The 23,976-nt window shown below is 36.4% G+C and overlaps 1 protein-coding gene across 3 annotated transcripts in view; it reads left to right on the top strand.

The window, feature by feature from the left end:
* Positions 1 to 23,976, top strand: part of Pan3 (poly(A) specific ribonuclease subunit PAN3) — a 147,008-nt gene that overhangs the window by 48,312 nt on the left and 74,720 nt on the right. For all 3 annotated transcript variants that reach the window (XM_070003058.1, XM_070003057.1, XM_070003056.1), the window contains one exon: positions 13,477 to 13,624. In XM_070003058.1, coding sequence (XP_069859159.1) covers positions 13,477 to 13,624 — 148 coding nt within the window. The remainder of the gene's footprint in view (positions 1 to 13,476; positions 13,625 to 23,976) is intronic.

Here is a 23,976-nt window from a genome sequence, read left to right as displayed (position 1 = left end):
TCAAATTGTTTCTTCTTGCTACTGACTTATAATTTGGTCTTCCTTCATCTTCCTGTCATATTCTTGTCTATTTTCCTATTTCTGGTCTTACCTCTCATATCTGATCTTATTTCTCACCTTTGTTATTTCTCATCTTTGTTGCTTCTTGCCTTTGTTGTCTTGTTTTTATTTATTTCTGTAGACCTACTGAACTACTTGCGGAACCTTGTAAATTTCATGAGAGATTAAAGGCTTTTTCTGGCTTCTGCCTTTGGGCATTCTCTTTGAACATGTGTTGGGTAATACTCCTTTCTTGTCTTGATTCAGGAAATTGGTCATTGTCTTTATTTTTTGGTCTTTAGCTGGGTTTGATTTCAAGGTTTCATTTTTGCTATGCAGGCATTGTATTGCTCCCCAACCTGCAAACTTGTCACTTTAATGTTCAACTTATGCATATGATTTTGTGACTTAGGTTGTGCGCAATGCTGTTACTGCTCACTTTTTTCCCTAGCTCTATTGTTCCAATTAATTAGTTATATAACTTGCCATATAGACTTGTAATACATAGCACATTGCATATAATGTTGCTTAGACTTTTGTTTGGGTGTATGGAATTGAATTCAGGGTATATTGTACACCTGTGAATTGCTATCCTGTGAACTTATTGAACAGATTTTGTGTGTGTGTGTGTGTGTGTGTGTGTGTGTGTGTGTGTGTGTGTATGTGTATGCATCTTCTCCATACAATGTGCTTTTATTTTTTTTAATTGTTATTATAAAGGTGATGTACAGAGGTGTTGCAGTTACATAAGTCAGGTAAAGAGTACATTTCATTTTGGACAGTGTCACCCCTTCCCTCTCCTTCTCTCCCCCCCACTCACAATTTGTATAGTTCATTTTAAACATAGTGTGAGTATCACTGCTTTATTTGTTTAGTTTGTCCTTCCATTTCTGTGCCTCCCCCTCCCACAAAGCTATAAATGAACAAGACCGAAAAGAAAATGAAAAAGCAATAAAGAGAAAACTTGTTTGCATTTCTGAAGTTCATTTTAATAACTATTATTTTATATGATCAGATGCACATTGGCATTGTACCTTTGAGTTCCTTTCCTAAGAGTATGCTCCTTTGGTCTCACTGTGTGTTAGTGCTTAGAGCAGTACTTTTATGTATTGTCCATATGGAATACAAATGTCTAACCATATGTAGAGAAAAAGGTATGGAATAACATCTAGTGGCCCATTATACTAGTAATTGGAGCACCTAGAGAGGCAGGTGGTTGTTTAAAAAAATATTTTGAGAAATAATGGACATGTATATTCCAAAGGTGAGGTAAACTATAAATTCATAGATCCAAGGAGCCAAATGAACCTCAAACTGAAGAAACATGAAAAAAGTTACATCTAGCCATATCAAAGACAGTCCTAGAGAAAAGAAGACCATTTTTAGGAGCCAAAGAAATAATATAAACCAGGGCTGGGAAGGTGGCTCAGTGGTAGAGTGCTTGCCTTGCATGCATGAAGCCCTGGGTTCGATTCCTCAGCACCACATAAGCAGGAAAAAAAAAGCTGGAAGTGGCACTGTGGCGCAAGTGGTAGAGAGCTAGCCTTGAACTGAAGAGGGACAGCGCCCAGGCCCAGAGTTCAGGCCCCACGATCGGAAAAAAAAGAAAAAAAAAGAAACCATAAACCATACTGGAGCAGTATCCATAAAATACAAGAAGAAAAAAATATCAGCCTGAGATTCTGTATTTTGAAAAAATTGTCTTGTAGGAATGCCAAATGAGTAAATTCAAATTAGGTATATAGTTTAGTTATCACAGCAATGCTAATTTCATGGTTTTGGAGAGAGAGAGAGAGAGAGAGAGTATAACTATTATGTTGGTGAAAGGTTCTATTTATTGTGAAACATAAATTTATATTAAATTTATTTTGTGAATAGCAAAATAGCTATGGGTATAATTCAGTGTTTTCCAAAGGCCCTCAATTTAGTCCCTAGCACTGCAAAACAAATGAAAGAAATGAGAAAATGAAGTAAATGCTTTGAGACATTAAAAAACTTACAGAGTGACAGACTGGGATGCTTCTATAATTACAACATCAGTTTCAAGGCCAGTCTGGGATACATGTATAGACTGCTGGAAAGAATTCACTACCAACAGATCTATTTCAATAAATACTAAAAGAAGATAGAAGGAAAGTAATTCCCTATGGAAATCTGGATCGTCACCAGAAACTGTGAGTAAATACGAGAAACTTACTTAAGTTTTTTCAAAAGTAATTTTTGAGACCCAGAGTAGTAACAATGAACTTACAGTATTTATGAACGTGTAAAAAAATAGGACAATAGCAAAAGGTTGGAGAGGAGAAATAGAAGTATAATTGGTGACCTTCTACTGTATCTGAGGTAGTAAAGATAATTAGATGATGGTCAGGGTCAGTATTATGGATTGAATTATGCCCATTGCTCCATATATGTTGAAACCCTAAACCCTAATGTAACTATTTGGACAGGAATCTTTACAGATTTAATTAAAGTTAAATTAATTAAGGTTTAATTAAGTTTAAGCCATAAGGATGGCACCCTAATGCAGTATGACTATTGGCCTTATAAAACAAGGAAGAGAGACTATATATGATTTGAATACACAGAAAGACAATGTGAAGATAGAGTTGGAAGGTATCTGTTTCAAGACCAAGCCAGGTGCTGGTGGCTCACGCCTGTAATCCTAGCTACTCAGGATCTGAGGATTGTGGTTCAAAGCCAGCCTGGGCAGGAAAGTCCGTGAGACTCATCTCCAATAAACCACTCGAAAACTGAAAGTGGCTCTGAGGTTCAAGTGGTAGAGCACTGGCCTTGAGCTGAAGAGCGCAAGAACAGAGCCCAAGCCCAGAGTTCAAGCCCTGCGACCTACCAAAAAAAACAAAAAACAAAAAACCAAGACCAACAGATTCAGGAAAAACTACCCATGATCTTGGTGGTAAGAAAGTTTCTTTTGTATAGTTTCTGATGTCTTGATATGGAATTCCTAGAAGATGTTAATACAGTTGGTGATAAGCTACAGATACATACTTGAAATTTAAGGTAACCATCACAGTAATAGAACAGATTTTCAGCTAATAGTGAAGCAAGAGTAAAAGGAAATCATAAAAATATTCAATGGATCCTAGAATGAGAGAGAGGAGTAAAAAAGAACATCAAGTGAAACAATTATATTATTGAGACATTAAATTGTCTGAACATCACAGTAAGAGGAAGGGATTTTCAGGTTGAATTATAATAGGCTTGTTGAGTGTTAGTAGTTCATGCCAATAATCATAATAGGCTTGCTGAGTGCTAGTAGCTCATGTAAATAATCATAGTTGCTGAAATCTGGGAATTGAGATTCAGCCCTGGGCCATTCATTTTTAATTAACCAGTCTAAAAACAAACCAGAAGTGGAGGCATTCCTCAAGTGGTACAACATGGAGGTGGGGGAGGGAGGCTCAAGTTCAAGTACAGAAACCAAATCCTAATACAAGTCTCAGTTATATGATGCTAACAGTTAGAAACTTTAAACAAAACAAAAAATGTTAAAGTTGAGCCACACTACTCAAGATAGCTGGAACTGTATATTATTTGAATTAACTAGGCTTAAAAGTAGAAATTGATTCCAGAGAGAGTTATTTGGAAGAGAGTCTGGGACTTGAGTGACAGGAAGACCATAAGTTTGAACTTTGTTTCTTTTTAAAGGAAAATCAGAGGATAAAAAACAACAAGGAATGGACATACCATTCTTAAATGTTGATGTACCTAAAAATAAGTTGTGGTTTTTTTTTTTTTTTTGTCCCTCCTCCCACCCCTACCCAGAGCTTGAACTCTACTCAGAGCTTGGGTGCTGTTCCTGAGCTGCTTTATGCTCAAAGCTAGTGCTCTACCACATGAGCCACAGCACCACTTACAGCTTTTTCTGTTTATGTGGTTCTGAGGAATCGAATACAGTTTATTGGAGGTAAAAGTCTCACAAACTTTCTTGCCCAGGCTGACTTCAGATCACGATCCTCAGATCTCAGCCTTCTGACAAGGATTACAGATGTGAGTCACTGGACACCCAGTTTTAATAATAGCTTTAAACTACATGAGATAAAGCCTGCTAGAAATGGAAAGAGAAATAGGCAATATTAGGCAATGCATCTTTTTTTCTCCCTCTCAATAGTAGGAAACAGTCAATATGAGATAGAAAACTTGAATAAATTAAATCCTACAAGTTAGCCAAGTGCTGGTGGATCCCACCCATAATCCTAACTATGCAGAAATCAGAGGATCGCATGTTGAAGTCAGCCCAGGCAGAAATGTTCATGAGAGTCATTTCCAGGTACCCACCAGAAAAGTCAGAAGTGTAGCTGTGGTTCAGGTGGTAGAGCACCAGCCCTGAGTATAAAAGCTAAGGCACAGTGCCTAGACTCTGAGTTTAAGTCCTAGTACCAGCAACTCTTCCTCCCCCCCCCCAAAAAAAAAATCCAATTTGTTTTTTGTGATTGGCATTTTATAGAGCACTGCCTACTAATGACTAAATACATCTTCTCAAGGTGACTTGGAACATTGACCAAGATAGATGAATTTTGCTAGGTCGTGAAACACGCCAGTAAATTTAAAAGAATTCATATCGTACAGATTTCTGGCATTACAATGTGTCCTGATCAAAATTAGCCCTACTAGCACCCTTCTTTACCTTTCTTTTAATACAATTTCAGCAGGCTTCAGTGCTGAGATTTTTTTTTTTTGCCAGTCCTGGAGCTTGAACTCAGGGCCTGGGCACTGTCCCTGAGCTTCTTTCGCTTACAGCTATTGCTCTACCACTTGAGCCACAGCACTATTTCTGGCTTTTTCTGTTTATGTGGTACTGAGGAATTGAATCCAGGGCTTCATGCATGTGACAAACACTCTACCACTAAGCCATAATCCTAGTCTAAGAAATATTTTGAACTGAATAGAATAAAAAACATCAAAAGTTTTGGGATACTACTAAATCAGAATCAGACATATATAACACCAAATGCCTATATTAGAAAAGGATTCTAGGATGGGAATGTGGCTTAGTGGTATTGTGCTTGCCTAGCATACATGATGCCCTGGGTTTGATTTCTCAGTACCACATAAACAGAAAAAGCCAGAAGTGGCTCAAGTGGTAGAGTGTTAGCCTTGAGCAAAAAAAGAAGCTCAGGTACAGTGCCTAGGCCCTGAGTTCAAGCCCTGGGACTAGCAGGAAAAAAAGAAGATTCTAAAATCCATGAGTATAAAGTCAGCCTTAAGAACTAGAAAAAAACAGCAGGTTGAAACCCTCCTAAAGCACAAGAAAATCATATCAGCATCAATAGAAAACAGTAACAATGGAAAAAAAATTAATGAAACCAGAAGCCTGTTCTTTTTTTTTTTTTTTTGTTTCGTTTCGTTTTTCATTTTTTTGGTTGGTCGTGGGGCTTGAACTCTGGGCCTGGGCACTGTCCCTGTGCTCTTCAGCTCAAGGCAATCTACGCTTGAGCCACAGTACCACTTCTCGTTTTCGAGTGGTTTAGAGTCTCACGGACTTTCCAGCCTGGACTGGCTTTGAACTGCAATCATCAGATCTCAGCCTCCTGAGTAGCTAGGATTACAGGCCTGAGCTACAGGGCCCAGCTCTGTTTGTTTTTTAATTTTTTTATGTTTTTTATTTTTTCCCCAGTACTGGGACTTGAACTCAGGGCTTGGGCACTGTCCCTGAGCTTCTTTTGCTCAAGGCTAATACTCTACCACTTGAAGTCACAGTGCCACTTCTGGCCTTTTCTGTTTATGTGGTACTGAGGAATCGAATCAAGGGCTTCATGCATGCTAGGTAAGCACTGTACCACTGAGCCGCAACCATTCCCAGCCCAGTCTAAATGCCTTCATTGGTGAATTTTACTTAATAGTAGAGAAATATTGGAAAGAAATAGTACATATTCATCATGAACTTTACCTGAAAGAAATACTTTCTAGCTTATTTTATATGATTCCAAAAGCTAGAACCAACGCCCTCATATCCATAGTTGCATTGTCCACGAAATTTTTTAAAGACAGACTACATAATAATGGCAAAATTTTAGAACAAGTAGATCTTGTTTCTTGGTTCATTATTTTAGAAAGTCACTTAATTCAATTAGCCAAATAAAATCAGCATAATTATCTAAGTAGATGGAAAGTATTTGACAAAAATCAAGTATCTGTTCCTTATGAAAATTCAGTAAACTGGAAATACAAGGGATTCTTATAAAATACATCTATGAAAAAAATTACAATTAACATACTCCATGCTAGGAAGCTAAATGCAAAAACTAAGTTCAAAATAAATATAAAATCAGTATATCCAACTAAACTCTATTGCTATACCAATGCTAATATCAAAAAAGATATGTTCATGCCTTAATTCCCAAAGAATGAATTTTATCTTTTTTTGGTTGGTCCTGGAGCTTGAACTCTGGGCTTGTTCCTGGGCTCTTCAGCTCAAGGCTAACACTCTACAACTTGAGTCACAGCACCACTTATGGTTTTCTGGTGGTTACTTGGAGATGATAGTCTCACGGACTTTCCTGCCTGGGCTGGCTTTGAACTGGGATCCTCAGATCTAAGCCCCCTGAGTAGATAGGATTATAGGCGTGAGCTAGGGGCGCCTGGCATAAATTTTATTCTATTTGAAAAAGTGTATTAGAAAATAAAAGATATTAAGATGAGATCATCCGGAATTATCCAGTGGGTCTTAAATCCAACAATAATTGTTCTTACAAGGCTGAAATACAGGGGCTGAGAAGGTGGCTCAGTGGTAGAGTGCTTGCCTTGCATGCTTGAGGCCCTGGGTTCGATTCCTTAGTACCACATAAGCAAAAAGAAAAAAGCCGGAAGTGGCGCTGTGGCTCAAGTGGTAGAGTGCTAGCCTTGAGCTGAAGAGCTGAGGGACAGTGCCCAGGCCCAGAGTTCAGGCCCATGACCGGACCCCAAAAAAAAAAAAATGGCTGAAATATATTACACACATAAGAGAAGGTGATTGGAACATGTGGCAGAAATTGAAGTGATGTAGTATAACCACAATAAGCTGAAGAATTCAAAAGGCTAATATAGATAGATTTTGCTCTAGACTTTTTGGAGGGGATATCAATCTGCCAACCCTCCTGTTTTGGACTTCTGGCCTTCAGAACTGTATGAGAATAAATTACTGTTAATGGTAAGCCACCACCTTTGTGGTGATTGTTCCAGCAGCCAATAGGAAATTGATAGAATATATTAGCAATAGTCAATCATGAGGTAAAATTAAAACTATACCATATTAACGTAAAAATTATATAAAATTTGAATCTTAGGAGCTTGGTTCAAAGCCAACTCAGGGTAGAAAAGTCTGGGAGACTCTTATCTCCAATTAACTACCAAAAAGCTTGAAGCTCAAATGGCAAAGCAAAAAAGTTGTGGGACACTACCCAAGCCCTAAGTTCTAACTCTTAAGGATCATTGTGACAAAAGGTATGAACATTTAAAATTAAGAAACAACATTGAGAAGAATTAAAGACCTAAATTTGGGGAGACTCAGTAATTGCTAAGGTGTCAGTTCCCAAAATTGATGAGATCCAAGATAATTTATAAAATGAAGTCTTGGCATATTATTAAGTAGAAACCAGAGACTTTATTCCATTATTTGTATGAAAATGAAAAGGATTGTTAAGCCAGAGCAATTTAAAACAAGATGAAAAAGATGTAGTGCTTATATTACCTGAATTACTTTTATAGTAGCTGCACTGAACAAGACAATGTGACATTGACATAAAGATAAGCAGATCTTTCTCCACTGAATAGAGAGTTTCTTTATTGAAATTAACTTTTGAGTTAAGTTTCCGGACACTCTATTCAGTGGAGAAAGATCCTTTTAGGAAATTATTTAGAACAGTTAAAAATATATGTGCTTAGAAAGAAAAATGTTCTAAAATGAGATCATAGGCTTAAATGTAAAGTATAAAGCTACAAAATACAGGAAGAAACGAGTAAAATGTCTGTGGCTTTGATTAGGTAAATGTTTAGATTTATGGATCTATTAAAAAGAAATTGGGTTGTTTGAAAGAGAAATAAAAGGTAAACCATATCCTGAGAGAAAATATTTGTAAATCATGTGACAAAAGGAATTTTGTCTAGAATATATAAAGAACTCTCAAAGTAACACAATAGAGAACAAAACATTTAATAAAATGACCCCATCATGTTAACACTTTATCAAAGAAAAGATAGAATAGCTAATATTATTATTATTAATAATAAACAGCATTGCATAGTCATAAGAAGTGCAGATTTAGCCGGGCTCTGTGGCTCACGCCTGTAATCCTAGCTATTTAGAAGGCTGAGATCTGAGGATCATGGTTCAAAGCCACCCAGGCAGGAAAGTCTGTGAGACTCTTATCTCCAATAAACCACTCGAAAACCGGAAGTGGTGCTGTAGCTCAAGTGGTAGTGCGCTCGCCTTGAGCTGAAGAGCTTGCCTTGAGCTGAAGAGCGCAGGGATAGTGCCCAGACCCAGAGTTCAAGCCCCACGACTGACCCCCCCCCCCAAAAAAGGGCAGATTTAAGCCAAAAAAATGTCGATTATGACAGTGAACAGATATGTTATCTCAGCAGTTGAGAGTTCCAGTCAAGCTTGTGTTTCAGAAAATAAAAACTCAGTGCGTAACCATATATGAGTACATAACTAGGATGTTTAAAATGAAAAATACGTTGGTTTTTTGGTTTTGTTTTTTGTCAGTCATGGGGCTTGAACTCTGGGCCTGGGCACTGTCCCTCAGCTCTTCAGCTCTAGGCAAGCAGTCTACCAACTTGAGCTACAGCGCCACTTCCAAAGCATACATTCTTGAGAACAGAAACCTGTTCCCCTATACAGCACTTTTGGAAATAATGAAACAGGACAACTAGTTTCTTTTAAAAGGTTATGTATAGTCTGGGTGCTATTGGTTCACACATTCATGAGTCTGAGATTTGAGGGCCGAGATTGAAAGCCTCCCTGGGGAGGAAAGTCCATGAGACTTTATCTCCAATTAACTACCAGAAAAATGGAGCTGTGGCTCAAAGTGGTAGAGCACTAGTCTTGAGCAGAAAAGCTCAGGAACAGCATGTAGTCCCTGAGTTCATGCCTTCTGGCTGTTATGTGTTACATACTTATAACGTGTAAGTATTCAATGTTGATAATTAAGCAGAAGTAACAAAATATATGTACATAAAAGGACCCGTATGTGATCGCTTATAGTAACTTAATTTGTAATAACTCAAAATTGGAAAAATCTAGTAGATGAAGGGATTAACAAATTGTGTTACTGTTTGGTAATATTGTTGATTACTGATCAAATATTATAAATGGAATGGAATAGATGACTCTGATACAGAATAAAAAAGAAGCCAGTTGAAAAACTTAGAGGCATATACAATTGGTTTATATATAATTCTAGAAAATTCAAACTTACAGTGACTTAAAGTTGATCAGTTATTTGGAAACATGATGGTAAAAAAAAGTTTGAAGAAGGGTTTTAAAGAAGTTTAGAAAAACTTAGTGATGATGGATATATTGAGTAAATGTATTTGGATAATGGCTTTAGGGATGTGTATGTTATGAGTTATCAAAACTTGTATATGAGCAATTATTTTATCTCAATTATAAATGGAGATGCTAAGAACAGGTTCTAGTTCACTCAGTATCTTAGATGATAACATCTTAATAAAGCCATTAAAGCTGGATAAACTGAGTTCCTTTTTGAGAAGCTAAATATTATGCAAGGTAGTTTGTAGGGTCATGAGTTTTCAGTTGGTTTTCAAAACCCTGAACAATAGTAGAGAATTCAAGTAGTTTCTTGGTCATTCTTCCATCACTATGAAACAACTTTGTTTTGCTTTGCTATACAATATATTTTACAATATCATGTAAAATGCATTTTCATTCAATGTGAACCTGTTCCTGTTTTTCTAATTAGAAATATAATGGATGTCTGTTTTTATCTTAATTGCCCTGCATATTATACTGGGCCCTTACTTTATGGATACCTTACTAAAGTCTGCTTTTAATAATGTTCACTGGGTATTAAAAACTGCATTTTATTTAAAAAGCATGTTTGTTTTGCATAATGTGATAGTAGAAAAGTATCAACTTGTATTTAACTTGGGGTTAGAACCCCATCAAAAAATTACTTCATTAGTAAATGAACCTATATTGATCAGTTATCTATTGATGGTTATCAGTTGGGTTATGTGGTTGTCTGGATTTAATGCTATCTCATTTAAGATATAATTGATGTAATTACTACTTTTGTGTGTGCTGGTACTGTGGCTTGAACTCAAGAGTCTAGCGCTCTATAACTTGGCTTTTATACTCAAGGGTGACATCCTCCCAATCGTCACTTCTGGACTTTTTGTGCTAGTTAATTGGATAAGAGGCTCTGGGATTTGTCCTGGCAACTTCTAGCAAGAACTCGCTTTGAATCTTAATCCTCAAATCTCAGCCTCTTGAATAATGAGGCTATAGGAGCCACTGGCACCTGGCCTATAAATAATTCTTGTAACATGTCAAAGTTGTATGCCTGCTGTTTTCACTAAGTTTTTATAGTTTTAATTTATTTATATTTTAAGTCAGTAATATTAAAATAATTTTAAACTAGTAATATTTTAAGAATGAATCTTTATATTGTAGTCATTATTTTAAGGAGTTTTATGGGGCTGGGAAAGTGGCTACATGGTAGAATGCTTGCCTAGCATGCATGAAACCCTGGGTTTGATTCCTTAGTACCACATACACAGAAAAAGCTGTAAGTGGTGTTGTGGCTATCCTTGAGCAAAAGAACCTTGGGGTCGGTGTCTAGGCCCTGGGTTCAAGCCCCATGACTGGCCAAAAAAAAAAATTTTTTTTTACCATGAAAAATACTTTGGGTTAGTTTAAAGATATTTGAGAGCTAATCTAGCTGCAGTTAATTTATTTACACTGTTTGTTCATTATAGATTTCTTCCCTACATGGTGTCATTATTGATATAACCTAAATCATATATAGGACTGTTTCTCCTTTTCTCTCTGGTATCAATTCCTGCAGAAGAATAAAACAAATACCCAAACCATCCACTTAAGGACCTTCTTAGCAAAGGAAGCTGTTCTTTTAAGTTTCAGTTTTTAGGTTATTTATTTATTTGGTCTGGGTCGTAAGGCTTGAACTCAGGGCCTGGGCACTGCCCCTGAGCTTTTTTGCTCAAAGCTAGTGCTCTACCACTTGAACTTCAGCTCCACTTCAAGCTTTTTGCTGGTTAATTGGAGATAGGAATCTCACAGACTTCAGTCCTCAGATTTCACCTTTCTGAGTAGCTAGGATTACAGCACAAGCCACCAGCACTTGGCTCAAACTCTTATTTTAAATTCCAACCCACTGTTGAGTAGGTTTTGGATATCTGTGGTTATCTCTAGAAATTGCAATTAATGTGTTAACTTTAATAGTTTCATTAATTGTAATATACTGTAATGAATTTGAAAGCTCTTTAAGTTTGTTATAAAATTCTATTTATGATTAGTTAAAAACACAATGAGCTTTTGTCTCTATTTTCTTCTTTATAGTCCTGTAAAAATAGGCTTTCAAAATAAATTAAAATAGGTTTATGTTAGAGAAGCTCAGTTTCAAACCCAGATAGTCTGGTATTCATTGTAATTATAGCACATATATGAAAAGCTGTTTATTTCTCAGCAAGATTCTAAAAATGTTACATGTGGGTATTATTTCCTTATCCAATTTTGCTGTCTCCCTAGGAATTCATTAGTTCTAAAGTCTCATTTCTTAGGCAGTTCTACTCCTAAGTTATGTGATAATTTTATTTTGACTGTCTTCTCTAAGGATAGATTGAGGGTTAACTGCTGCACATGAAATCTGATGGACTTACTTGTCCTTTCTGCAACCATTTATATTTTATTTTTTTGGCCAGTCCTGGAGCTTGAACTCAGGGCCTAGGCGCTATCCTTGAGCTTCTTTTGCTCAAGGCTAGCACTCTACCACTTGAGCCATAGTGCCACTTCTGGCTTTTTCTGTGTATGTGGTACTGAGGAATCAAAACCAGGGTTTCATGCATGCTAGGTACACACTTTACCAGTGAGCCACATTCCCAGTCCCCAATGTATTCTTTTGTAACAGGAAGTACTGCATTAGTAAAATGCCATGGTTTGTTTTCTTTTCCAGAAATTCTTTGGCCATCCCTTAGAGAACATGTCATTCTTTCAGAAAAACTTCATAATCTGAAAGAGTTAAAAATAAATTTATATATAAAACTTTTTTTTCTTTTTGGAATATACATTTTAGCTTAGCCTGGTATTTCATATCTTTGATGTATAAGTAATAGAGACTTGTTCTCTTTTTGAGGTGTATTTTATGTAACCATGTACTTAGAAATTCCATATTTTATTAATATGTGTCTTATTTTCTCTGACTCATAATTGTTAATGCTACGTTAAGTTTATACTTAGATTAACCCATTGACTCATTATCTCTTAATTCTCCATTTGAACTCTGGTGATTTAAAATATCATTCATACCAAATAAAGAGGTTGTTTTGGTAGTGCTTAGTTGCTTATTTTTTTTTTTATCTTGAATAGAAATGAAACCAGACATGAATTTAATGTAGTTTGATAAGGCCAGAAGAACAATCAATGCCATAATATCTCTGAAAAAAAGTATTTTTAGTGTAGAAAGATTCATGTGATATTTTGTAGGTATTGGGTCCTCTATATTTAACTTTTCCTATTTCCTAATTTTTCCTATATATTGTTTTTCAGTCTTTTTCTTGTCTTTGTCCTATTAGTGAAATACATGCCACTGTATTGTCAAAATGTGTGTGCTTACAAAGAAGGAAGTGATTGATTTTGAAAGAAAGGCACTTTTATCCTTTATCTGTTAGAAGTGGTTTAAAGATACTAAAATTGAAATTTGTGTTTAGTTTTTTTTTGTCGGTTGTGGGGGCTGAACTCTGGGCCTGGGCGCTGTCCCTCAGCTCTTCAGCTCAAGGCTAGCACCCTACCACTGGAGCCACAGCTCCACTTCTGGCTTTTTTCTGCTTATGTGCTGTTGAGAAATTGAACACAAGACCTCATGCATGTGAGGCAAGCACTCTTACCACTGAGCCAACTTCCCAGCCCGAAACTTGTGTTTAGTTTTGAGGTCGTTTTAATCTCTTACTTCTCTAAAATGTTAGCGTAGTTTGATAAGATGACAATAAAGGCAAAGTTTACGTTGGGCAGAGATTAAAATTCTACAAATGAAAGGTTTAGATTTTAAAGTGGATTTTCAAGTTTGCTTTCACAAGTGTAATTGTACTACACTAAGACCTAAAAATTAAAACCCTTGCAAATACTATCATTAAAATGGTTACTCTGTAAGAAAGGCACTGTAGAAATACCGAGTAGAGACAAGCATTTTTTGGGGGGATCCAGAAGTGTGTTAACTTCTATATTTGATTTTTAAATAGACACCAAATCCTACTGCAAGCGAGTTTATTCCTAAAGGAGGATCAACCTCCAGGCTGAGTAACGTGTCCCAGTCAAATATGTCTGCCTTCTCTCAAGTTTTCTCTCACCCATCCCTGGGAAGCCCTGCTACTGCTGGATTAGCACCAGGTAAGTTGAGTAATTATTTCCAGTGAGTTCCAGATACGAATCTGTAAGCATTATTTATTTTTTTAATTTGTCAGAACAGAAATTGTATATTTCAATTAATTACTTTAAAACACATTATATATAAGTTTTATGTTTTAGCTTTTGGTACCACAGACCAAATATATAATTGAGAATTCTAAAACAAAATTTAAATATCAAGCAATTATGTGTGAGGATTTTTTTAAAGCAAAAAAATAAACTGAAAGATGTTTGTTTAGAAAAAATTCTGAATCTTGGTGTTTCCCTAGTTTTAAAAGCATCAGCGGTGCTCTTTCAACCTTGTATAAAGATATAGAAATAGAGGAAATATTAATATGTATATATGACTCAAAGCCTTCCTTTTGTACTGTTTTTTTTAAGTAGTCCCATGTCATTTCAAACATATCTTTTCAGATGTTTTTAGATGAATTCTAAATACCTTTCAGATGTTTGATTACAAATGCTGTATTAATAATTTAAAATTGGATAAAGTATTTGAAACAGTAGGAAAACCATGCAACATCAGGAATCATTGTAGTTAGGAAAATTTACATCTCAATCATTTTCTGATATATCCATAATGGCAAAAGAATTGAGCAAATGCACTTGTACTTTTTTTTTTTTTTTTTTTTTTTAATTGATTGTGGGCTTGAACCCAGGGCCTGATACTGTCGCTGAGCCTCTTTGTGCTCAGGGTAAGTGCTCTACAATTTGAGCACAGCACCACTTTCAGTTTTTGAGTGGTTAGTTGAGATAAGATTCTCAGGGGACTTTTCTACCTGGGCTGGCTTTAAACTGAGATCCTCAGATTTCAGCCTCTTGAGTAGCTAGCTGTTCCTGCCTAACTGTTCCTGGGGTTTTGAACATAGTTCAAGGTGACCTTTTGAGGGACACATAATCCTTCAAAGTCTTTTATCTTAAAAATTCACACTATAATGAATATCATTTTTAACGTAAAAATATGAAAAATGTCTTAGATAATGAACATTGTCCATTCCCACTAGTGTATGCCTTGGTTTGGAATGCAAGGTAAACATATTGCTGAGTAGGTTTTATCCTGCGATATATTTCAGCTGCATACACAGATTGTTTCTGCATCCTGTACCAGAAAATCATCACTTTGTCTTGGACAAACAAAAATGAAACAAATGAAATACTTGTATACTAAAACAAAACCAAAAGACTTAGCTTTATCATTTGAGAGCTAGACTGCTTCCACAGCTTAATTCAACGAAGTGAATCTTGGTTTGTTACATCTGCATCAATATCTACATTAATAAGAATGGTAGAAGATAAAAGATTGCAGTATTGAGTACAGCATCTGTCTTAGCAAATGAAGTATGAATGACCCAGAACTTGTGTTGCTAAAACTTATCAGAACTCACTTTCTTTCTCTCTTGCTGTCCCTACTCATCCCCTTGTACCTTAACTCCTTCCACTTGTCCCTTTACTATGTTTTCTACCATGTTCTTTTTTTGGGGGGGAGGGGGAGGTTTCCGATCGTGGGGCCTGAACTCTGGGCCTGGGCGCTTTACCTCAGCTCTTCAGCTCAAGGCTAGCATTCTACCACTTGAGCCACAGCACCACTTCCAGCTTTTATCTTTTTGCTTATGTGGTGCTGAGGAATCGAACCCAGGGCCTCATGCATGCAAGGCAAGCGTTCTACCACTGAGCCACCTTCCCAGCCCTACCATGTTCTTTTTATAGATTAAGTTAAAGCTAGTATACTTGCACTGCTAACCTAGAGAGCAGTGCCAAAAGGGCATAACTCTAATAGCCTAAAAGTTTTATTTGTAAATAATACATATCATGATTTTTCCTCCATTGAAGTGAGTTCACATTATTTATAGAAGTATAATCTACAAAGTTGCTATCTAAGTTTCTTAAAGAGACATTGTCTATACTTGCCAGTAAAGTTGTAATCTACTATTATGTATCTTTTTATGGAGAAGCACAGTAATAGGATCCACATTCCAACCATATAACATTGGCTTTCTTGATTAAATTTTTTTGGGGGGAGGGGTGGTCCGGTCGTGGGGCCTGAACTCTGGGCCTGGGCACTGTCCCTCAGCTCTTCAACTCAAGGCTAGCGCTCTACCACTTGAGTCACAGCGCCACTTCCGGCTTTTTTCTTTTTGCTTATGTGGTGCTGAGGAATCGAACCCAGGGCCTCAGGCATGCAAGGCAAGCGCTCTACCACTGAGTCACCTTCCCAGCCCCTTTTGATTGAATTGTATCAGAAGTAAATATAAATGTATTTATAAACATATATTTATAAATCAGTTTATCAAAAGCAAATATATTTACATATATATGCATATGTATAGATCTTATATGTATATATACAATATATACACATATGTCTATATGTAATATTCATACACATACAACCCCCACCACCACACCCACCCACCACTGTTATGGGGCTTGAACTCAGCTTGACCACTGTCCCTGAGGACTCAAGTATAGGGCTACCACTTTGAGCCACAGTTCTACTTCTCGTTTTCTGGTGGTTAATTGGAGATAAGAATCTTGCAGACTTTTTTGCCCAGGCTGGTTTTGAATCATGTTCCTCAGATTTCAGCCTCCTGAGCAGCTAAGGTTACAGATGTAAGCCACCAGCACCCGGCAAAGTAAATATTTTTATTTGCATATTAGATCAGACTTTCCAGATTTGACATTTTCACAGATAAAAATGCTGGGGATCAAATATAAACCATGTTGAACACCTCTACTACTGAACTATACCCATAGTTCTCCAAAATAATTTAAAGTAATGGGGCATTAAAAATAATAATAACATTTTTAAATTTTGGAAACATTTAGTTAAAATATCCGTTAGTATTGTGGTATTTCTTTAAGTGTTTTTTAGTAATTTGTTTATAGGTGGGTGTCCCAGTTGGGCACAACAATTTATTTATTTATTTTTTTATTGTGAAAATACTGTACAGAGGGGTTACAATTACATGGGCAAGATAGTGAGTACATTTCTTATCAAGCATTGTAGCCTCCTTTGTTTACCCTTCTGGGCACAACAATTTAAATGTAGGGTGAAATTGACTGACTTTAAAACTAACATAGCTGAGAGACTGCTTATTCTTCTATAAAACCTTAGTATTAGAATGGTCATTTTGCTTCCTAGTAATAATGAAAGCAATTCTAGACTTATTTGAAATAAGTCAAAACCTTAATTAGATTCTTCAATTTTTTTACAACTTATTTCAAAAGTGTTTTATTCATGTGACAGTATTTTTTCTAAAAATACTGAAATGATAATGTCTTTGCATTTGTATTATTTTTCATCTTGGCTTATGTCTTAACTGCAGATTTAGCAAAGAATAAATAACTTAAATATGCTTTTATTTCAGAAAATCATTTTACTCCCTTCAACATCTATTATTTCTTACCTGTAAATACCTGGAGAATGTTCTGGGCATTTTCATTTTAGATTATAATAGTATAAACATATAAGATTATATGCTTTCTTTACTTTGTGATGCTTTAATATTATACTTTTCTATTATCAGCCTAATAAATTGATAATTTTTATATATAGCACTTTTTTTCTTTATTTGTTTATTTTTTTTGGTGTCGTTCTTTAGGCTTGAACTCAGGGCCTAGGTGCTGTCCATGAGCTTTTGTGCTTAAAACTAGTACTCTACCACTTGAGCCACGGCTCCACTTTTGGAATTTTGGTTCTGAATTTGAGATAAAGAATCTTGGACTTTCCTACCCAGGCTGGCTTTTTGAACCTTGATATTCAGATCTCAGCCATAGGAGTGGCTAGGTTTGGTGTGAACCACCAGTGTTTGGCTTTTTCTTTCAATTTTGATTATCCTAAAGGCTGTTGCCCTTGACAGTTGCCAAGTTACTATTTTTCTAAAAAATAAACCTTAGTTTGACATTTCTAGTTTCATTTTCTTTATGGATATCTAAACGTGTGTGTGTGCGCTCACGTGCGCAACACAGTTTTTTGTTAATAAAAAAATGTAAAATATAAAAAATGTAAAAATATTTTAGCAAAATTGAGTTAGTCATTAAGATTTGGCATTTCCATAGATGACAAGGAACAAAATTGTAATGTCTGGTACAGAGTAGGTCCTGAGTGGGTCAGCTTTCTTTTTCAAATTTTGTTTTGTTCATTTAAAAAATTACAAATTACATTTTTAGCAAGTTTCAATGTACAGTAAGTAAAACATACAAAACAATTTGAATTTATAGCTAATTGTAGTTGACATTAAAAGCACTACCAGGGGCTGGGAAGGTGGCTCAGTGGTGGAGTGCTTGCCTTACATGCCTGAGGCCCTGAGTTCAATTCCTCAGCACCACATGAGTAGAAAAAGCCGGAAATGGGGCTGACGCTCAAGTGGTAGAGTGCTAACCTTCAGCTGAAGAGCTGAGGGACAGCGCCCAGGCTCAGCTTTCAGGCCCCACGACCGACCAAAAAATAAAAATTAAAAAAAAATCACTAACAATATGTGATTATGTTAATCTTGTATTGAATTGTATAGATACCAATTTTTTAATTTTAAGAAATCAAGAGTATAGAGTTGGTGTTATGCTCATTTAACTAAAAAACAATAGCTACATTTCTAATCATAGTTAGTATTTGTAAGAATATTTAAGGCAGAAGTGGTGCTGTGGCTTGAGTGGTAGAGTGCTCGCCTTGAGTTGAAGAGCTGAGGGACAGCGCCAAGGCCCAGAGTTCAAGCCCCACAACCGACAAAAAAAAAAAAAAAAAAAGAATATTTAGGGCATGGTAACTAACTTGGGCTTCATTGTCTTTAAGAACACTTGTAATTACATGTATGTTTTCTATTTGTAAATAGATATTTTTCCCTGGTTACAACCTTCATTATCCTGAGTTTTACAAATTTCCAAAAGTTAAGAATCATTAAATTATCACCCTTAACAAAATTAACTGAGTGTGTTATATTAAGAATACTTTTCTAAGTAATTTATAGTCTAAAGATATATTTTTCTAGTGCTTCTTGCTTAGCAAAGATTTTTTAATAAGCCTTTAGGAGTGAAATTATGACTATACTGAGCATTTGAAATGATAGTTTAATCTTGTATGCCACAAAAATAACTTAATTGTGAAAACAAATTGGTAACTGTTCTTTTGATTCAGGTTTTTCCTTTAAAACTTCAATTTGATCATAGACTTAGCCAGTGAATTCTTAAGAATAATTACGTAGTAAATTGATATTATTGCAGTAAGATTTTAAGAGGTAGTAACAGAAGCACCATATACTTCTGAGTAGTATTCAGATTTTATATCACAAGGTGGTTTGTGCATAGTTGAGACTCTGGAATCCAGCCTCTCTTGTTCTATTTAGTTGTATGTGGGTATTGGAGAGGGGCAGAGATAAATTTGAATTTGGAAATGTTACTATTGATTTATTTATATTTATTTATTTTTTGGGGGGGGGTCCGGTCGTGGGGCTTGAACTCTGGGCCTGGGCGCTGTCCCTCAGCTCTTCAGCTCAAGGCTAGTGCTCTGCCACTTGAGCCACAGCGCCACTTCCAGCTTTTTTCTTTTTGCTTATGTGGTGCTGGGAATCTAACCCAGGGCCTCATGCATGCAAGGCAAGCGCTCTACCACTGAGCCACCTTCCCAGCCCCTGATTTTTTTTTTTTATTGTGAAAATACTATACAGAGGGGTAACAGTTACATGAGCAATGTAATGAGTACATTTCTTATCAAGCATTGTTGCCTCCTTTGTTTTTCCCCTACCATCTCTTCCTTCCCTACTATCGATTTATAAATGAAGAAAAGAGTCATAGTGACTTTAGCATTTACACGTACCATTTTGGGCCATTAAATATATTTTTGTTGCAAATTATTGTGGTAAATTGATTTAGAGAGAAGAGTAATTATTGTACTAAACTCAGCATTATTAACAATCATTTTATGGGGTTTTTGTTCTGTGTTCTCTGATTGGATTGGATTCAGGATCTCAGACATGCTAGGCAAGTGTTCTACCACTTAGTCATATCCTGTCCTGTTTAGGTTTTTTGTTTTTTGTTTTTTAAAGTAGTTATAGACAGTGGTTCTAATTCAAGAAATTAAATTTTAGAAGTACAATGCATCAAGATAGATGTCATCCCTTCTGTGTTCTTTTGTCACCCCTTCTGTGTTCTCCCCCATTTCTCCCAACCTTTCCTATATTCTCAGGTTTTGTTATAAAGGATGAACATGAGGAGAATACTGTTTTTTTTTTTTTTTGGGTCGGTCATGGGGCTTGAACTCTGGGCCTGGGCACTGTCCCTCAGCTCTTCAGTTCAAGGCGAGCGCTCTACCACTTGAGCTACAGCGCCACTTCCGGTTTTCTGGTGGTTTATTGGAGATAGGAGTCTCACGGTCTCTCCTGCCCGGGCTGGCTTTGAGCTGCGATCCTCAGATCTCAGCCTCCTGAGTAGCTAGGATTACAGGCGTGAGCCACCAGTGCCCGGCTTGAGGAGAATACTTCTTATATCTGTTTTATGAGATACTGAACAACCATTTAATACAGTCTGAAGGTGATAGTGCCACATTGATGAGTCAACTGGCCAATACTGTTCTTTTTATTTTTATCTTGGCAAACACATTGAAGGGATGAGTCGGGATGGGAAAGAAGGAAAAATGAATATTTACTCAGTCTTGTTCACAGAAACCAAAATATTTTAATTAATTAATTTATTAATTTTTTGTTAGTTGTGGGGCCTGAACTCTGGGCCTGGACACTGGCCTTGAGCTCTTCAGCTCAAGGCTAGCACTCTACCACTTGAGCCACAGCACCACAGCACCACTTCTGGCTTTTTCTGCTTGTGTGGTGCTGAGGAATCGAACCCAGGGCCTCATGTGTGCAAGGCAAGCGCTCTACCACTGAGCACCTTCCAAGCCCACAATATTTTACAAGTGCATGTTAAAATAGCTCTTCTATTATGTTGACAAGACCCCTTTTAGTTTTAAAATTCTGTGCTAAAAATAATAAAGCTCTGATTCTTTAGCTCTGTGACATTTCATGTCACAGATGGGGAAATGGAGGTTTAAATTGCATTGTAGTTGACTTAGGTAGTAATATAATATTGGTTATTCATCAAACTAGTCATAATACCCTATTAGAAGAGCAATGAGATTCTTGACAAATTATTAATCTAGCTTCTGCTAAGTTACCTACAAGTTATGAAGATTTCATTAGCAGCAAGGCAACCTGGTCTACATATTAACAGTTTGAATGAAAATGAGATATGTGTTATGTCAAACTAAACTCTGTTTTGTCTTCTATCTGCTAGTATTAGTTGAATCGGATAAATCAAAATGTTTCCTTATTAGGCCTTTCAAGTTAACTTTATTCATTTGACTCGTTTTTGTTTGTATCCATAAAATGAGTTGACTTCTAAGACTGTAAGATGAGAGAATTGGGGAAAATATTATTGAAACTAAACAAAATATGTAGGTCAAACATGACCTCTAAAGACTGGAACACTATTGTAGATGAAGTTAAATCCACAGATGTATCTGGCTGTATTATTATTGTGACATTTAATCTAAGATTATACCATTGGCAAAGTAGGAAACTTACCAATAGGGTGAATCTGTGGTTTTGTAAAGGATCTAAGCTTATATTTAAATTTTTACTATGTGTCTTAGGCTCTATATTTATATACCCAAGGCCTCAATACTTGTGCGTGTGTGTGGTGTGTGTGTGTGTATGTCCCTATCCGTGTGTCCATGTGTATCCTGAGGTTTGAACTCTGAGCCTGGGCATTGTCTCTATAAGTTCTTCTGCTCAAGGCTAGTGCTCTACCACTTGAGCATCAGTTCCACTTCATGGACATTCCCACTTGGGCTGGCTTCAAGCAGCAAGCCTCAAATAGCAGCCTCCTAAGTAGCTAGGACTACAGACAAGCCATCAGTGCCTGGCTGGACCTCAGTACTCTTAATCTATCACTTTTATGTTTATTAAGTAGTATAATTATTGATACATAGTTTTTAAACATTTACATCATGAAGAGCATATAACTACAAATTTCCCTTATAATTATTTTTCAATGCTTACCCATATATATCAGTTCAGTGTGATTACTTGTATAATTCTGCTATGAATTTACTTTGATGTTTCAGTCTGAACTGATTTCTCTGAATTATCTATACTTCTAATAGACATAATTTAGGATTGTCCTAGGTTATCAGTCTAGGTTTCCAAGGCATATTACACATCCAGGTTGCCTTAAGACAATGAGAACCGGTCATTTTTCATCACCACAAATGTAGAGGTGATTAATGCTTAATAAGTGCTTACTCATTTTATTACTCAAAATTTCTTTTTATCTTGGGAAATAATTCATTTTGCTCATGTTGTGCCCTGCCACTTGAGCCATACCTCCAGTTCCATGAGGAATAACTTTATAATTAATTCATGAGTATTTCTTAAGTGTAGTAAAGTTTAATGTTTCACTAAACTTGTATGAAAAGATTTTAAAAAATCATAAACGCTCAGTTTTTGTAGATGAATAATAGTGAAATGAGGAACAAAAATGTGCCTGTTTAGAAAGTTTAATAGCATGAAAACTGAGTCATTGTGTGTTGTGAGATACTCTTCAGCATTCTTAAAAGCAGTTTTAAAGCATTTGTGTTTGCAATTGCATGTTTTCAGTTTTTGGTAACTACTTTGTTTTTCAGGTATATTCAGCAGAATCACTCAAAACTTTAAAAGGTTCTTTAGTTTTCTTCATTAAGAGGAGTTAGTCAAAACAACAACTATTAAGATCAGGTTTCCCCCAAAGTTTTTGTGAAGAGGAGCTTTTTCATTGCCCCTAGAAGGGGCTGCTGTGTATACATACGTGCAGATCCAGATTGTGATGTCCCAGGAAAGGTGGCTGACAGTAGAACTATAGGAACGTAACCAGGTTGGGAATGCCACCTGGCTATTTTCCTGTCCCAGTTGGGAATTTCAGGAAACTGAGGCAAGACGTTTATGGCGCAGAGGGGAATGTGGCTGCTGCAGCTGGCTTGGAAACCTGTCAGGTAAGGATTAAGTAGTGACCAGTAGATAAAGACTACTGGTTGGGAAATCCTTGGTTAATGTGTCTTGCAAGAATGGAGAGTTCCTCTTGTGGACTTCTCAGTGTGAATTGCATTATCTTGACTGTCTTATCCCAAACTAAGGGGTAGGGGCTGGATGGGAGTGGGCAGGATTTCCCTTCAACTTATAGGTACAGACTCAGTGATCTACAACTGCAGCAGAGTTCCTGTGGCTTTTGGACTACTTTCATTGGATTATGACTCGATGGCCCTTAGAACATGGTACTTCGTTTCTTTTTTAGGGTCTTCATTTCTGTAAGATGAAGATAATATTAGGTGATTGGAAAAGTCTTTTAAATCTTAAAATTCTGTTCTTCAGTGATGTAGGTTTATAGGAAATTGAGGACAGTAAAGTAAAAGACAAATGAACACAGTTTAGAAACAGCAAAAAGGGAAGAAGAGTGTAAGTGTTAAATTAGATTTTAGAAGGATTTTAAATGGAACATGGGCTTTTGGTAAATTCTGTGTAGATAGAAAATTCTACACATTTACCATTTTGCTTCATAGGTAAGAGTCCTGTTTCAGTAATACAAGATTAACCTGGGGTGAACAGAGAATTTGAGTGGTTTGGAATGACCTGAAAGGCAGAGACTATGAATTAATTAGTGCTTGAGAACATTCACGAATCTTAGCTCAATGTGGAGAATTAAAAGTTAGTGGGTTTGCTTTGTTTTGTTTTCTGTTCTCTACAAATCAAATTGGTATGGAGCCCTAGAAACCATTTCTGTATATTTTGATTTACTGGCACCTAATGCATTGTAATTGTCCAGTGGAGAGATAGTATTTGATGAACAAATCCATCATGCCCTGTGTTACCTGTACAGTTGTGAACAGTCCTCAACTTTTTTTTTTTTTTTTTTTGGTGCTAGTCCTGGAACTTGATCGGGCCTTGGGTGCTGTCCTTGGGCTTTTGTGCTCAAGGCTAGCACTCTATTACTTGAACCAAGCCTCACCTGCAGTGTTTTTGTTTTTTAACTGGAAATGAGAGTCTCATGGATTTTCTTGCCCAGGTTGACTTTGAACTGTAATTCTTAAATCTCAGCCAGAGTAGCTAGGATTACAGGTGTGAGCTACCAGTGTTCAGCTAGTCCTCTATTTCTGTTAGATAATTCTTCAACTGTCCCTTCATTCTAAGCTTCATTTTTTGTCTTTCAGATGTGCAGTAGAGCATGTGGGAAGAGATATAGTAAAAGAGTTATAGATGTAGCCTGTTCAAATCCCTAGCACACGTGGACTTGTAAACCCTTACTATGAATGCTAGTGA

This window comes from Dipodomys merriami, unplaced genomic scaffold, assembly GCF_024711535.1.
Source record: "Dipodomys merriami isolate MVZ:Mamm:240054 unplaced genomic scaffold, mDipMer1.0.p SCAF_6, whole genome shotgun sequence".
Taxonomy (NCBI): domain Eukaryota; kingdom Metazoa; phylum Chordata; class Mammalia; order Rodentia; family Heteromyidae; genus Dipodomys; species Dipodomys merriami.
The sequence above is the reverse complement of the archived record's forward strand: the minus strand, read 5'-3'. Positions and strand labels throughout refer to the sequence as shown.